The following is a 16,930-nucleotide window of genomic DNA, read 5'->3' on the forward strand; positions in this document are numbered from 1 at the left end:
GCAGGGAAAACAATAGCACAAACATCAGGATGAATTCTATGATGTTCTGTCATATTAGTTGTGTTATCTTATATGATGTTATCAAAATTAACTTCAGGTTGACAGCCTCATATAAGCTAACTCTGTCAATCCTTCACTGAGTGGAGAGACTAATCTCATGTCATTACTTCCTTGCCATGTTCTTGCCATCTATAATCAAATTATAATTAATGTCACAGCGTATTTGTATAACTCGAGTACACACTTTTATAGAAAATATTTCTTATGTTACACAGGCATATTCGTTTTTTAAACATACAGAAGTGACGGGAGACTCAAGATCCACTGCAGTCGCAGAATGAGGCGTTTTGAGCTCTGATTGGTGTTTGTAACGCGACGTCACTTTTCCGCTATTTCCATTTCTAGTGAATTCAAAATGGCGGATTAACAACAAACGAACGGTTTCGTTTTTGCAACGCAAGAGCTGTGTAAGTCGTTATATAGACTGTTTACAGATGTGTAACTGATTGCAGCAACAGATAGGTCTTCATTACGTCCTCCAGCGGCGTTAAAGCAGTTGACATCAGAATGTTGTCTGAGGTTTAAAGGAGGCCCGGAGGACTAGAGATGTTAGCCCATACGCTAAATTACACATACAGGCAGTCTTTCCAACCTGGTGAGATTCCCACCTAGACAGCTTTTTTGGGAGACTGTCGGCGTCTGTGATGCCCACAAATGCTGTCAAGGTAGGCAGCTCGCTACGTTTGGAGACAGTTGCAAATTGAGTTATGTAGACACCAACAACAGCAGGTCTATGACCATTGAACGATGTTATTATAACTTATAAAACTAAATAGTGCCATTGTGGTAGTCTTCTCGTGACGCGAATCATACACAAACAAGGTGTTTTAGTGCGTCTTAGTGTGCAGTAAAATTGGCTCATAATAAGGCTGGGTTTGTAATCCAGCATATTTTAAAGTTGCTTTGCATCTTCATCAGTCCTGCATCCTACTGTCCTCAGTTCAGATCAAGAGGTCATATTGATGGAGTGCAAAAATTTTCACTCTTTATTTTCAGAAATCTTGTCATTAGGTCAAGTAGTTAGAGATATTTGTCAGTTATGCAGGGTCTTGACCCCCAACATTCACACTAGTATAACCACTAGAATAGTTGGTTCTTAAATTGTTATATGTTGTCCCCCCAATTACATGATTGAATGAACGCCGTTACAGTACATATCTGTTGTGTTTTAGAGAGTTGACATGGCAGACAAAAAAGGGAAATCAGTGGGGGTGAAGAGGACACTAACGAAAAGAGAACAAGAGGAAATGAAGAAAAAGGTAAGTTTTTGTTAGCAAAATGTTTTTGATAGAGTCAATAAACATTCAGCATTTTGAGATGGTCAGTGCGGAGTGTGACAGTGCGTATCCCTGCATATGGCATGCAGAAGAAAACAGAGATATTGAATTAGTGGCCATGTTTTATTAATTAATTCCCTTGTTTAGTTTAAATGTGGCTGTGATTTAAAGGTGCAGTAAGTGAATTCTAAGAAACACTGTTGATGTTTGAAATCAACCCCAACAAACACACCCCTCCCTTCATTGCTCCACCCCCCAAAATGCATAAACACACAATGCAAGAGTTAATCGCCAGCAACACACCAACTCCAGATAAACAATGACACTTAAAACAGTCCTCTTACTATAGTCAGTATTACAGCAACAGCATATCTTGGTTCTGTGAAACCGCAAAACCAGTGTTACTTACTTAAGAAGCAGAAACAACGCAACCTTGGCGTCTGTTTTCAGGCCTTCCTGCGTAGGTCTCTCCAGGGCTGGAAAGCTTTTCTAATATTAATGTGGTTCCTAAAGCTCTTGCCTGATCATAGCCCTTCTTTTTCTAATGATATTCCTCTGACCTTTTCTCTTTTGTAATGTCTCTCAGCCATCTCTCTTTCTACACTCTTTCTTCTAATCTCCCTCTTGCTCATTCTCTCTCCTCCCCCATCATGAGTGGACACGCCCCTACTGCTGATTGGCTAAAAGTGTGTTGTGGTGCTCGGTCCAATCCATGTTCAACAGCGGAAAAAAATCGCTTACAGTACCTTTATTAAAACAAGGAAATGAATTAGTACAACATGGCCATGATTTAACCACAACGAGGAAACAAATTCTTAATTCAGAAACTGAATAAGAACCCCCCCCCCCCTCCCCTCCACCGCGCATGTGCAGCTCTGAAAGTTGAACAAAAAAAAAAACAAACGTATTAATTAAAACCATTATGATTAATGAAGGGGACATATGGTGTTTATATTTAAAATATACCCAGCAGCTGTTTGTCTTGTGTAGACTTGTACAGTTTTTCTCTTTCTCACTGTTTACAGGAGGAGGAGAAAGCTGCTGAAGTCTTTGAGGAATTTTTAGCTTCTTTTGACACTAATGACAAAAGTGGAGTGAAGACGTTTGTACGAGGAGGCATTGTAAATGCAACTAAAGGTGAGCTGTGGTGCATTTCTGTTTTAAGTCTGATTTATATTCAGTATTATACTATTATAGTATCTATTCGGTTGTTAAGTCTGACGTCACGCGGCAGCGCTTCCGGGTCCAAATGCTCTATCTCATACCACAAGAAAAACAACAAACGGTGCTAATATACACACACAATGTGGTGTAATACTACCAAAAAATTATAATCATAACCTTTATCTCCATACCAAAATTCCAGATGGCCAGAGAGTGATTCATCTTTTATAAATCGTTAAAATATTAATGTCTGTGAAGTTGTGTAGACTGTAAGTATTTAAGATGTTTAACTTTTTAAAATGTTTGATGTTTAATATGAATAAATAGCACTCATAAACGGCCGTCGATGGCATTTGCAAGTGAAACGAGTTGAGGCTTGGACCCAGAAACGGCGTTCCTTACATCACGACTTAACAAGCAGATTAATATTTTGAATTAGCCTTTATTATATTCAGTTTTCATTTTAGTTTAATTTTTAGTAGTTTTAAGTGCTTTTGCCATATTTATTTATTATTTTTAATATTTATTTTTAGCTTTAATTTACTTTTATATCAGTTTTAGTAATTGCAGGAAAAAGCTAAGAGGTGTGGGCTATTAAAAAATATAGATCCAAGCTGTTAATTAAAATGGAAGGAGAGTGTTACTATTGCATGTGTTTGTTATTCACCTCTCAGAGGAAGAAGCCGCAGAGGTGAAGAAGAGCAAACTCTACAGACCCGCCTCTAAATTCAATTCTCCACCTCAGAATGCCTCACCTGTTCAACCTACAGAAGTTAAAAAAGCTGTAAGTGAGCTTCTGTCTACTGTAATCAGATGAGCTTAATATCCCCAGTATTAAGAGGTAAGACTGGGTCAGAAGGAACAAGATGAGAAGATCATCATAATCAGTATAGATGACACAATCCAATTTGCTGTCAATCACAAAATACAGTATTTAGTGTAACATTGTTTGTTTTTTTCCATTCTAGGCAGTTAAAAAGAAAACAGAGGAGAAGAAGAAGAGTAATCTGGAGCTTTTTAAAGAGGAATTAAAACAGTCAGTGTTTCCTTCATGGTTTCTTTCATTCCGTTTTTCTGTCTTGGTCATCTCAAACAAAAAGCCAAGGATCTGTATATCTGTCGGCATTAAAAAAAATTCACTTTATCTGTTTTCTAAATGCATGATCTTATTGTGAACGATTCATCCACGTATGCATTTTATTCATAACTGGATCATTTGGTGAAAACGACAGACTTCTCTCTGGTGACGTATGCCGGACTTCAATCATTTAGTCCGCTTAAACCCTGCCACTCCATAATCGACCTCAAGCTTGCATTCAATTTTTTGAGCTCAACGCCCATATCTCAAAATTCTATTAACAACCAATGCATAGAACCAAGTCCCCATCCTACATTTCTTCTTTTTTCGGATGTATGTCACAATCCAGTGTAAAAGATCTATTGCTACTTCCATTTCATTGTGACTTTGAAGAGTGTTACAAAATTGTAGCTAAAAAGTCTTTATTCAATCTGTCACTCAGAATACAGGAGGAAAGAGAGGAGCGATACAAAAGAAAGAAAGGGGACTCTGGAGGAGTGTACCCAGATGTGGATTTACCTCTGACACGAAGATCGAGTAAGTCTGACAAACTTATGCCACATGTTTCACTTTAGGAACCCAGTTGAAGCCTTAAACCTTTTTACGTATTGTGTTTGCAGTATTTGATGATGATCCTGCAGTGCCAAACACAACAAACCTGTACATTGGCTGCATCAACCCCAAGGTGAGAAAAGACCGCAACATTTTGCCTGCTGATTGCCATATAATTCATGGAAAAATCTGGCCAGCACAAAAAGTCACATGGTTTTGCTTTTACAGACTGCATAACAGTGACCATATGGCACTCTTGTAATTACACAGGTGTGTTACATTTATTTACCAAGCTTTGACTGTCTCATTAGATGACAGAGGAAATGCTTTGTAAGGAGTTTGGAAAATACGGTCCTCTGGCTAGTGTAAAGATCATGTGGCCTCGCACTGATGAGGAGAGAACAAGAGTCACCAACCGCGGCTTTGTTGCTTTCATGACACGGAAAGATGCAGAGCGTGCTCTGGCTGCACTGGACGGTGAGACATCCTCAATCCTCAGACATCAGACTGACACCTGCAAAACAGGTACTTGGACAGTTTTGAGCTCTGGCGTCTGTATTTTGTAGGTAAAACAGTAATGGGTTTTGAAATGAAACTGGGTTGGGGGAAGGCAGTACGTATTCCCCCACAACCTCTCTACACCCCGATCGGGGTGCTGAAGACCACTGCCCCCCCTCCACCCTCTGGACTGCCATTCAACGCCCAACCCAGAGACCGCTTCAGAAATGACTTCACCAAACCACGCAGTCGCTCACAGGAAGACTTTTACAAGGTAACAACACGCACACACTGTTTCCTGGTGTAGTAGAGTTTGGTGAAGTCAAGTTATTTATTGACAGTTTTTCTACTGGCAAAGTATTCTGGGAGCATGAATCATTACTGAGTAAACAAAAGCTTACTTTTTTATCATTAAATAATAAAAAGTAGCCAAAGAAAAATTAGATTCTTGTACAGTGGTTTTAGGTTGATACAAAAGATCATGGCTGAGTATTAGGATTTAATAAAGAGAATAGTTACATTTTGGAATCTAAATGGAATCAAAGTGTTTAAATTTAATACCAAATATTTTGGTATTATTTTTATTTAAACATCAGAGAATTACACTGTTGTTCAAAAGTTTGCAGGCAGTAAGATTTTTCGAAAGTTTTTGAAAGAAGTGTCATGCACACCAAGGCTGCATTTATTTGATCAAAAAATACAGTAAAAACCGCAGTTTATTCCTGTGATGGCAAAGCTGAATTCTCAGTATCATTACTCCAGTCACATGATCCTTCAGAAATCATTCTAATATGCTGATTTGCTCCTCAAGAAACATTTCTTATTATAAATGTTGAAAGCAGTTGTGCTGCTTAATGTTTTTGTGGAAACCATGATTCATTATTTTTCAGGATTCTTTGATAAATAAAAAGTTCAAAAGAACAGCATTTATTTGAAATAGAAACCTTTTATAACATTATAAATGCCTTTACTGTAACTTTTGATCAGTTTTTTTTTGTGTCCTTGCTGAATAAAATAATTAATTTCTTAAAAAATGTACATTCCCCTAAACTTTTGAACAATAGTATATATGTAGAGAAATGTGATGGAACGAACGTTTAACTGCGCTGTCAGAGCAACTATTTTATTGTTTCATTGTTTGAGGAAAGTTACAAAATCAACTCACAGTGTGAGTTCACACTGTTGTGGGAACACTTTAGACTAATTCGAGTTGCTTGATTTGACTCGTATATGAATATTGTACCAGACAAAGAATCACTATCAGATTAAACCAGGAATCTGTACAGAAACACTGCTGTAGTCTTGGTCAGTTCTAAATTCACTGATGTTCATTAACCTGGGGGAGATCCTGTGTAACAAGTGAAACTTCATTCCTACTAACCTGCCTGGCTTCTTAGACTTACAGATTATGTTGAGGCTGATTGGCTGGTCTCTCAGTGACACATTTTTATTGGTATGTCAGAGATTAGTCACCAAAAATGTCAAATCCAAACATTCCAATACCTGTATAGCATCATTGGCAACAACAAAGCATAAAATCGGTATATTCAACATGGGGAACAATATTCGATTCTCTTAAGTTTATTTGGGTTTAGATCATTTGTTTGTGGGCAGTAAAAAAAAAGAGCCAGTGACCTTAGTGAAGCTATACAGGTTGGAGGAAGCAAAGTGTAAAATACACAGAATTTCCCCCAGACATAGCCAGAAAGAGCGGTGAGATGAACTCGTCTGTTTGCGGAGCATGTTTCCAGAGGTTTAGCAGCTGCTGATGATATTAATCATGAATATTCTGCAGTTTGTTTAAATATAAACTCACTGTATTTTTGTATCTTCATCATTTGGTTTGACGTCATGAACAGACTCTGTCCGAGGCCGTAGTGACAGTGGTAATCCCCCCAGAAAGGTACACATTCTCTGTCCATTTATTAAAACACCATTGCCACTGAAACACACACAAACACACTCACCTGTAGACTGACGCCTAAATCACAGTGGTTATATCATCGGAAAGGTACTGTTATACATCACTGATATCACTGATCTTAGATCGTAACCAAGCCAATCACTCATACGCTCCCAGATACATGTACATGCTTAGAGGTTACCCATCTTTACCAACATCAGTATCTTTACTATTCTGTTAATACAGTTGCGGTTTAAACCATATAAATAATTTTATACCCAGTAATTGCTACTGTGAAAATGTGTAGAATGTCACACAGTGGCCTTTCTGTGAACCTCAGGAGCTAACATTATACCAAAACACACTCCCTGAACGGTCTCATAGGGCCATGGTAACATCAGAATGCAATCTGATTTGGAGTGGACAGAAAATTCAGAGCAAAATACAAGTTTCAAACTACCAGACAGTGAAAATGAAAGAAGAAAAAGATAGAACTGACATGGTAAGGCTGTAAGGACTGTATGGAGTGATTGAGAAAGGGGGGGAAGAGAAGAGAGTGCCCTTGTTCATTCTCTCATCCATCTATTTTGTGGCTGATAGGAACCTGCTGGGCTTGATACACAGAATGATTGAGTTTGTGGTAAGAGAGGGACCCATGTTTGAAGCCATCATCATGAGCCGGGAAAAGAACAACCCTGACTTCAGGTATGTGAGGAGAATTCTGCTTGTTATAGAATGTTTGGTCTTTTATTATACTTGGATAGATTGCATTGCTTTGTATTCATCATCTTCACCTTTCACACAAAATGAAAATCTTGTCATTTACTCGCCCTCATGTCTTTTGAACCAGTATGACTTTCTTTTTACTGTAAATCACAAAAGGAGACATTAGGCAGGATGCTCATGCTTCTCTTTTTCATACAGTGTGAATAGTCACAGGATGACACAAAGCAGTCTATATGATTTGTGAGCTATATTCAAGTCTTCCAGAGCCACCTGATATTGAAGCTCAGAAATGTTTACTGATTTGTGCAATTTGAATATGCACATATTTAAATTTTATGAGAACCAATAACATTTGGCATCAGTGATGTCACCCACCATTCACTTTTTTTGTGGAAAATAGCAGCATTGACATACTGCTAAATATCTCTTTTTGTGCTCCATGGAAGAAAGACAGTTATTCAGGTTTAGAACATAAGGGTGAGTAAATGATGACAGAACATTTAGAACTTTAATTTAATTCTAATTTTTGGTAAAATATTTTCTCAATCCTCTGAATGCCATATCCAATCTTGGTCTGGTTAATGTTGCAGGTTTTTGTTTGATAATAAGAGTCAGGAACATGTGTACTACAGATGGAAGCTCTACTCCATTCTACAGGTGAATGAGCCACTGCCTTTCATGGCCAGACACAGTCTTGCTCTCAAAGATAAATCATGCCATGTTTGCATATCTATATGAAACTGGTTATACATTTCCCTGTGTCTCTGTCCTTCTCTCAGGGAGAAAACCCAAATAAATGGAGAACGTCCCCTTTCAGAATGTTTAGGGGTGGCTCTCTTTGGAAGCCCCCTCTCCTTAACCCATATCTCCATGGTGATGAAGAAATAGAAGAGATCTCCTACCCTTCTCAAGAGGAAGAGCCAAAGAAAGGGCACCTGAAGGCAGAGTAAGGATGTGTTCCAAAAATAGATGTAGTAGGCCGTCTCGCTTTTCTTTTGCACATTTTTCCTTTGAAATAAAATGCACATATGCCTGTGGTGTTTAGGTGCCCACCTACTTTTGGCCCTGTAATGTATGTACAAGTTGAATACGTGTGTTATGTCTCAGGCACAGAGAGCGGTTGGAAGCCCTGTTGAGAGGGCTGACTCCTCGCAGAGATGAAATCGGTGATGCAATGCTGTTCTGCCTAGAGAGAGCGGAGGCTGCTGAGGAGGTCGTCTCCTGCATCACTGAATCTCTGTCTATTGCACACACACCACTGCAGAAGAAGGTACACACACAGTTAAAGTAGTACAAAGACAGTTGGAGTTCACAGATCACAGCTAGAGTTAGTTGCATAGCCCTTCTTCACACTTTTGGACATTTTGTCTGATGTTTTGTGTATTACAGATTGCCAGACTTTACCTGATATCCGACATCCTCTACAACTCCTGTGCCAAAGTGGCCAATGCGTCATATTACCGCAAATTGTGAGTCAGTTGTGCAAAATGTTTGTTTGATGTTATGTTGATGAAATGTTATGTTTTTCTTGATTGTTTTTGTGCTTTTTTAGTGTCTTTGAAATAGTTTTGAACCTACAGCATTAACATGATTAAGATTTTTTTGTCCTAAAGTTGCCATGAAATGGAAATTTTCTAAATGCATGTTACTGATTTTATTGCGAACCATTCATCCATAGATGATTCATTTTTTTTACCTTGTATTTTTAAAGTGTTAGTTCACCCAAAAATGAAATTTCTGTCATTAATTACTCGCCCTCATGTCGTTCCACACCCGTAAGACCTTCGTTCATCTTCAGAATACAAATTAAAATATTTTTGATGAAATCCGAGAGGTTTTTTATCCTCCATAGAAAGCAACTTAATTACCACGTTCAAAGTCCAGAAAAGTAGTAAAAACGTCATTAAAATAAGTCAATGTGACTACAGTGGTTCAGCCTTAATGTCATGAGGGTGAGTACTTAATGAGAGAAATTTCATTTTTGGGTGAAGTAACCCTTTAACTAAAATGTCATATTTTCCGGAGGAACAACAAATTTCTCTCTGGTGACGTATACCAGACTTCTCCAATCATTTAGTCAACTTAGACTGCCCTCTTTCTTGTGATCAACAGCAAAACTTGCATTCAGATCTGCCTCCATCCAATCAACAACTTGTGGATTGAAGTCCCCACTACACTTTTTTTTCTTTGTTTCACTTGAATGTACGTCACAATATGGAAGAAAAGATCTGTCACTACTTCAGCAACATTGCAACTTGAATGTTGTCTCTAATTAAAAGTGCGTTTCTTTTTTACTCTGTAATAGTTTTGAGACAAAGCTGCCTCAGATATTTGGAGACATCAGTGAAGCGTATCGGAACATCCAGGCTCGACTCCAGGCAGAGCAGTTTAAGGTGGGAACAGTCTGTTTTAGCACGTCGTCTGTCTTGAGCTCCTTCCCTGCAGAGATCTGTGATCCCACTCCCCAACTGCAATTCTCTCTTACATCTCTCTCTCTCTCTCTGCAGCAAAGGATCATGGGATGTTTTCGTGCGTGGGAGGACTGGGCAGTTTATCCAGACTCCTTCCTGATCCAATTGCAGAATATATTCCTGGGACTCATTAAACCTGGAGAGGAAGTCATTGAAAAAGCAGAGGTGAGTTATGGCCAATAGATAAAAAATATCTATAAATAAACTGTATATGATCTGTATAGTGTACTATGTATATTATTAATTTGCCTGCCTGTTCACTAGCCCGAATCTCCTGATCTGGATGGAGCGCCATTGGATGGTATTCCTCTAGACAGAGTTGAAATTGATGGTACACCCCTTGATGACCTGGATGGTTCACCTATGACCTGGGATCCATCATCTCTAGATGGTGTACCAGTTGACGACATTGACGGTGTTCCCCTAGGAAACTCAATAGATGATATTGATGGTGTGCCATGTAGGTAGTCAGGCGCTGAGGTCTTTAGATGTTTATATTGTTTATTACAATATTGTGAATAAGTTTTATTATACTGTTATTGATGTTTAAGTAGCCTTCTTCTTCTCATCTGAACAGTGAAATTGAAGAAAAATATACAATATTCATATTGCTTTTGTTGTTATATCATTGATTTTCAATTAAATTACCTCTATTTCCTTTCTATGCTTGCTTTTATGTGTCTGATCCAGTTGATGAGGGCTCAGATAAGGCTTTACCCACTGTTGCACTGTCCAAATGGGAGAAGGTGGAGGATTCAGAATCCTCAGGTACAGTCACAACACGAAGAGTAATACAGTGGGTACGGAAAGTATTCAGACCCCCTTAAATTTTTCACTCTTTGTTATATTGCAGCCATTTGCTAAAATCATTTAAGTTCATTTTTTTCCTCATTAATGTACACACAGCACCCCATATTGACAGAAAAACACAGAATTGTTGACATTTTTCCAGATTTATTAAAAAAGAAAAACTGAAATATCACATGGTCCTAAGTATTCAGACCCTTTGCTCAGTATTTAGTAGAAGCACCCTTTTGATCTAATACAGCCATGAGTCTTTTTGGGAAAGATGCAACAAGTTTTTCACACCTGGATTTGGGGATCCTCTGCCATTCCTCCTTGCAGATCCTCTCCAGTTCTGTCAGGTTGGATGGTAAACGTTGGTGGACAGCCATTTTTAGGTCTCTCCAGAGATGCTCAATTGGGTTTAAGTCAGGGCTCTGGCTGGGCCATTCAAGAACAGTCACGGAGTTGTTGTGAAGCCACTCCTTCGTTATTTTAGCTGTGTGCTTAGGGTCATTGTCTTGTTGGAAGGTAAACCTTCGGCCCAGTCTGAGGTCCTGAGCACTCTGGAGAAGGTTTTCGTCCAGGATATCCCTGTACTTGGCCGCATTCATCTTTCCCTCGATTGCAACCAGTCGTCCTGTCCCTGCAGCTGAAAAACACCCCCACAGCATGATGCTGCCACCACCATGCTTCACTGTTGGGACTGTATTGGACAGGTGATGAGCAGTGCCTGGTTTTCTCCACACATACCGCTTAGAATTAAGGCCAAAAAGTTCTATCTTGGTCTCATCAGACCAGAGAATCTTATTTCTCACCATCTTGGAGTCCTCCATGCGGGCTTTCATGTGTCTTGCACTGAGGAGAGGCTTCCGTCGGGCCACTCTGCCATAAAGCCCCGACTGGTGGAGGGCTGCAGTGATGGTTGACTTTCTACAACTTTCTCCCATCTCCCGACTGCATCTCTGGAGCTCAGCCACAGTGATCTTTGGGTTCTTCTTTACCTCTCTCACCAAGGCTCTTCTCCCCCAATAGCTCAGTTTGGCCGGACGGCCAGCTCTAGGAAGGGTTCTGGTCGTCCCAAACGTCTTCCATTTAAGGATTATGGAGGCCACTGTGCTCTTAGGAACCTTAAGTGCAGCAGACATTTTTTTTGTAACCTTGGCCAGATCTGTGCCTTTCCACAATTCTGTCTCTGAGCTCTTCAGGCAGTTCCTTTGACCTCATGATTCTCATTTGCTCTGACATGCACTGTGAGCTGTAAGGTCTTATATAGACAGGTGTGTGGCTTTCCTAATCAAGTCCAATCAGTATAATCAAACACAGCTGGACTCAAATGAAGGTGTAGAACCATCTCAAGGATGATCAGAAGAAATGGACAGCACCTGAGTTAAATATATGAGTGTCACAGCAAAGGGTCTGAATACTTAGGACCATGTGATATTTCAGTTTTTCTTTTTTAATAAATCTGCAAAAATGTCAACAATTCTGTGTTTTTCTGTCAATATGGGGTGCTGTGTGTACATTAATGAGGAAAAAAAATGAACTTAAATGATTTTAGCAAATGGCTGCAATATAACAAAGAGTGAAAAATTTAAGGGGGTCTGAATACTTTCCGTACCCACTGTACATTACTATTTTCCACCCTTTTTATTAAATGCTTTTCCCAGACTATCCAGTTGAACTCAGCTTGCTGCATGCACCCTTTTAAACTGTTCTTATTCTTTCAGCCAAGAATGACTCAGACACTGAGATGAATTTAAGGTAAGGGCCTGTCGGATGGTGTTAATTTTATTCATTCTTCTCTGTGATGAGTGGATTCATTTTTTTCACATGATTGGATCATTTCAATAGCCTAAAGAAGTCACATGCTTTCTTTTATTACATTATTTGTGACCCTGGACCACAAAACCAGTCATAAGGGTCAATTTAATTTTTTGAAATTGAGATTTATACATAATCTGAGAGCTGAATAAATAAGCTTTCCATTGATGTATGGTTTGGTTTGGTATGATAGTATTTGGCTGAGATACAACAATTTGAAAATCTGGAATCCGAGGGTGCAAAAAAACCTAAATATTGAGAAAATTGCCTTTAAAGTTGTCCAAATGAAGTCCTTAGCAATGCATATCCACTCACAAAAATACATTTCTGATATATGTACAGTAGGACATTTACAAAATATCTTCATGGAACATAATCTTTACTTAATATCCTAATGATTTTTGGCATAAAAGAAAAATCAGTAATTTTGACCCATACAATGTAATGGCTATTGCTACAAATATACCCGTGCTACTTATGACTGGTTTTGTGGTCCAGGGTCACATTTGTGTGCGAACTTTCCACTAAACATTACCTAAATTGTTTACTTAAACATGTACGTTTGCAAAATTGTTTAGCAAATCTAGGCTATAAACTGATTTAGGAGGAGAGGAAATATTTGAAAAATCTTTTCAGTTCACTCTCTTTCTTATGCAGTGCCCTAAAGGAGAACAATGGTGATTCTGATATCAGCAGTGATGAAGCTGACAGCCCCAGCAGGTACGAGGGGGCAGATTTTAAGAGTTCTCTGAAAAACTTTGAGCTCTCTGAAAGCAAAAGGACACGTCTCAGAGAACTGGAGGTTAGTCACTCACTCAGTATTTCATGTCTCGCTCTCTCCCTCCCACACACTCACAGACAGATGTAACTCTAAAGTTAACTGTGTTGCCAGGCACTATAAAAGTGTGTGTGTGCATATTGCAGGTGAAGGTGATGAATTTCCAGGATGAGTTGGAGTCGGGTAAGCGACAGAGGAAGTCCAGTATGACTCTTCAACAGCAAGTTCAACACTACAGAAATAGACTACTACAGAAGGTACACACAACACTCAAACATAATCAACTGCAACAATAGAATACAAGGTTATGACAGATAATTGTGGTGCTGATGCTCAATTTTCAGTACAATGTTTCAGTTGTACTATAATCATTCAAAACATGATATCACACTAAAGGCTGGAATACTCTTCACAATTTTTTTTTTAATCTGAACAAATTTTAAAACACTAGACATACACAAATGAAAACTGTGTGTTCTGGCTTAAAATATAAATAATGTTTGATATAATTTAACTGGATGGATTAGTAGTCTGAAGCTAAAAAATCGGAGTACTGCTCTAAAGCAATCTGCCCGTTACGTGGAATTTTGTACCCACTCACCAAACTGACATGCTCCCAGTACAGACATTTGGCATTTAACTCTGCATTTAACTCATTCAAGTTAGTGCACACACATTAGGAGCAGAGTAGTGAGTAGTGAACACACACACACACACTGCAAACCGTGATACACACCCGGAGCAGTGGGAATCCTTTATGCTGTGGCGCCTTGCTCAAGGGCACCTCAGTCATTTCCTGCCAGTGCTGGAATCGAACCAGCAACCTTTGGGTTACCAGTCAGACTCACTAACCATTAGGCTATGACTGCCCCATGTGAACACAAAAATCATCGTCGTAAAAAAGTCACACTTGGCTCCTTCACGGTCAAATAGGACCGCCATAGGAAATGAATGGGAAATACAAAAAAATACTAAAACGTTTGGTGGTTCAAACTACAAATCAGCCACTGTGCAGAAAAAAAGTGCACAGCAATGAAGGGGAGACACTCTAAAATGTCAAGAGTGCAAAATAGACACACCCACTTCCCCCCTTCCCCCCCACACATACATATGAACTAGCCTGACTATAACACAGAGCAAGTTTTTGCAAAAGTGTGAAATAAAAACAATAATTCAGTCACAAAGCAGTAAAAAGTTGAGTGTCACATTTTAAGGCTTCTGTCATTTTTGACCATGAAGAAGCCAAGTGTGACTCCTAAACGAAGAGGACCAGAGGGTTAACTGATAAATCAGTAAACTCACTCAATATTTCTTTCCTTTTTTTTTTTACCTTCCATCTTTAGGAGTTTGACAAGGATGACCAGGAAAAGAAAGACAAATATTCACAGAAACAGAAAGATCGGTCCAAAAAAGATGAGCGGAGAGATAAAGGAGAAGACAGGAATAAAACACGGGATAAAGAGAAAAGTAGAAAGAGTGAGGACAGAGAAAGGAGTAGAGGAAGGAGTCGAGACAAAGAAGAGAGAAGGGAGAGGTATGTGCTCATCACACACACAGGTTTGTTTTTGTGAATTGTGGGGACATTCCATAGGCGTAATGGTTTTTATACTGTACAAACCATATTTTCTATCGCCCTACACTACCCCTACCCCTAAACCTACCCATCACAGGAAACTATGCACATTTTTACTTTCTCAAAAAAACTCATTCTGTATGATTTATAAGCTTTTTGAAAAATGGGGACATGGGGTAATGTCCTCATAAGTCACCCTCTCCTTGTAATACCTATGTCATACCCATGTTATTATACAAATTTGTGTCCTGATGTCACAAAAACATGCACGTGCACACACACACACACACTTTGTGTCTAATTGTTAATTATGCTTATCAATTAAGTCCCCTTATCATTCAAAAATAGTCATTCACGGTGTCCTAACCAAGCATGATGCATCAAGTTTACAGTGACAAGTAATTTGTCTGTACACACTAAAATCGAAAAACATTTACCAATCAGAACATACACTACTGTGCAAAAGTTTGGGCTTGGTACAATTTTTTTTTTTTAAAAAGATGTCTCTGCTCACCAAGGATGCAATTACTTAGTCAAAAATACAGTAAAAAAAGTAATATTGTTGTGAAATATTTTTTTAATTTTAAAACTCTTTTCTATTTGAAAATGTAATTTATTTCTGTGATGCAAAGCTGAATTTTCAGCATCATTACTCCAGTCTTCAGTGTCACATGATCCTTCAACAATCATTCTAATCAAGATCTGGTGCTCAAGAAACATTTATTTCTATTATTATCACTGTTGAGAACAGTTTTGCTGTTTAATGTTTTTGTGGAAACAGTGATACTTTTTTTCAGGATTCTTTGAAGAAAGTTCAAAAGAATAGCATTTATTTGAAATAGAAATCTTTTGCAAAATGATGTCTTTTCTGTCATTTTTAATCGATTTAATGCATCCTTGCTGAATAAAAGTATTTATTTCTTTGGAAAAGAAAACTTTGAACAGTAGTGTATTTCATTTCTGTGAAGTGGGATTTTGAAGCAGTGAGAGTTCACTGAGGGAGGGGCTACACAGGAATGTCCTGATGGTTGTGGTCACAGCTAGTGAGAAAAAAAACTATAAATTGTTTGTCACTTTGTATCGTGCTTGTTTACATCATGGTGTCATGTTGCCATAAGAAGTGTATATGAATTTAACTTAGCATTTACCCCTTGATTCATCCTTTCTCTTCCATCTTTCATGAAGAACAAAATCTCGATCACCACGGAAGTCAAAACGCTCTCGATCACCATCACCACAGCACAAATCCTGGAGGTCTTCGTCCCGATCACCACATCGCTCGCACAAAAAGACCAAGAAGAGCAAACACTGAACTTTGACCCTTTGAACCCTGTGACCTCTGCAATCATCTCTTAACACAGCCTGACGGAGCCTATGAATGGACTGCTCTTGTCACGCACTTCAACGTGTTTCTATTCCACAATGCTTTGATTACAGACTGGCTGATTTACAGCTGTTCATTTGTTTCCAGAACGGTCCTCTGTGTGGCTGCTGCAATCCCAACCCTGGGCTTGGCTGAATTTTTCTAAGATGAAGTGTGAACTTGTACAGATCTTATTTTTGTTTTGTAAACCGTTTTATTTGTGTTTTGTTTTAAATCCAGTGTTCAAAAAATGCTGCAAGATTGACCCCTCCGCCTCTAAACTTTACAATAAAAACAATTGTGGAAGGACAGATGTTGGTGTGAACATTATGTAAGAAGTTTTCATAAAGCAATTGTTTTATAAGCAAACCATCAAATCTATTTAAATGTTTTATTGTGTTTTATAAATGGTGATAGTAGGAAGCTTATAATAAAACTCCAGCTGCTAGAACAATATTAGCTTTGTAAGATCTAAAGGAGTGTGTAACATTGGCAAAATCAAATATATGATTGCCTAGGTCAGACCAAAATAGTTTTGAGATAGGGCAATCTAAAAAATAAATGTTCTGCATATTTACAAAACAAACATAAGCTGTCAATGTCCACATGCTTATAAATAAGAAAATTTAGAATACAACTCGTGCTCGTTGCGTTAAATTGCACACCAAATTCAAACTTGCGTAGTTGACAGTAGAGCAGGGGGTTTTCAAACTTTTTATACTAAAGATCAGCAAATATATTGTTAAAATATAAAGGAAGATCCATTTATACTAAAAATAGTAAAAGTATATATAAGTACAACAAACCCTGGAAAATATTTATTTTGCTCACATATCTCAGTGAAAAACATTTTACTGCATACACAGAGATCAAAACAACA

At 38.4% G+C, this 16,930-nt stretch overlaps 1 protein-coding gene across 3 annotated transcripts; it reads left to right on the forward strand.

Annotated features, from left to right (window-relative positions):
• Positions 1 to 385: 385 nt before the first annotated feature.
• Positions 386 to 16,361, forward strand: zgc:163098 (uncharacterized protein LOC100037380 homolog). Of its 3 annotated transcripts, none has more exons than XM_051893006.1 (24): positions 386 to 467; positions 1,233 to 1,319; positions 2,363 to 2,474; positions 3,176 to 3,285; positions 3,470 to 3,537; positions 4,022 to 4,116; positions 4,200 to 4,264; positions 4,443 to 4,608; positions 4,698 to 4,903; positions 6,489 to 6,532; positions 7,133 to 7,237; positions 7,849 to 7,915; positions 8,038 to 8,204; positions 8,366 to 8,528; positions 8,648 to 8,727; positions 9,564 to 9,651; positions 9,766 to 9,894; positions 9,994 to 10,189; positions 10,420 to 10,497; positions 12,243 to 12,276; positions 12,994 to 13,138; positions 13,261 to 13,371; positions 14,458 to 14,648; positions 15,873 to 16,361. In XM_051893006.1, the coding sequence occupies exons 2-24, from the start codon at positions 1,242 to 1,244 to the stop codon at positions 15,997 to 15,999; spliced, it is 2,625 nt and encodes an 874-aa protein (XP_051748966.1). In that variant the 5' UTR covers positions 386 to 467; positions 1,233 to 1,241; the 3' UTR covers positions 16,000 to 16,361. The 3 variants fall into 3 exon arrangements, with proteins under 3 accessions (XP_051748966.1, XP_051748967.1, XP_051748965.1); XM_051893005.1 differs by lacking the exon at positions 386 to 467 and adding an exon at positions 507 to 725; XM_051893007.1 differs by lacking the exons at positions 386 to 467; positions 12,243 to 12,276; positions 12,994 to 13,138; ... (1 more) ...; positions 14,458 to 14,648; positions 15,873 to 16,361 and adding exons at positions 497 to 725; positions 12,140 to 12,210 and having other exon boundaries at positions 10,420 to 10,521.
• Positions 16,362 to 16,930: the final 569 nt, after the last annotated feature.

Source organism: Ctenopharyngodon idella, chromosome 5, assembly GCF_019924925.1.
Source record: "Ctenopharyngodon idella isolate HZGC_01 chromosome 5, HZGC01, whole genome shotgun sequence".
Taxonomy (NCBI): domain Eukaryota; kingdom Metazoa; phylum Chordata; class Actinopteri; order Cypriniformes; family Xenocyprididae; genus Ctenopharyngodon; species Ctenopharyngodon idella.

Excerpts from the sequence above, each read along its gene's own strand:
- zgc:163098 (XM_051893005.1), top strand. The coding sequence starts at position 705 with ATGCCCACAAATGCTGTCAAG. Across the intron at positions 726-1,232 it reads TGCCCACAAATGCTGTCAAG|AGAGTTGACATGGCAGACAA; the intron begins GTAGGCAGCTCG and ends GTTGTGTTTTAG. Across the intron at positions 7,916-8,037 it reads AGCTCTACTCCATTCTACAG|GGAGAAAACCCAAATAAATG; the intron begins GTGAATGAGCCA and ends TCCTTCTCTCAG.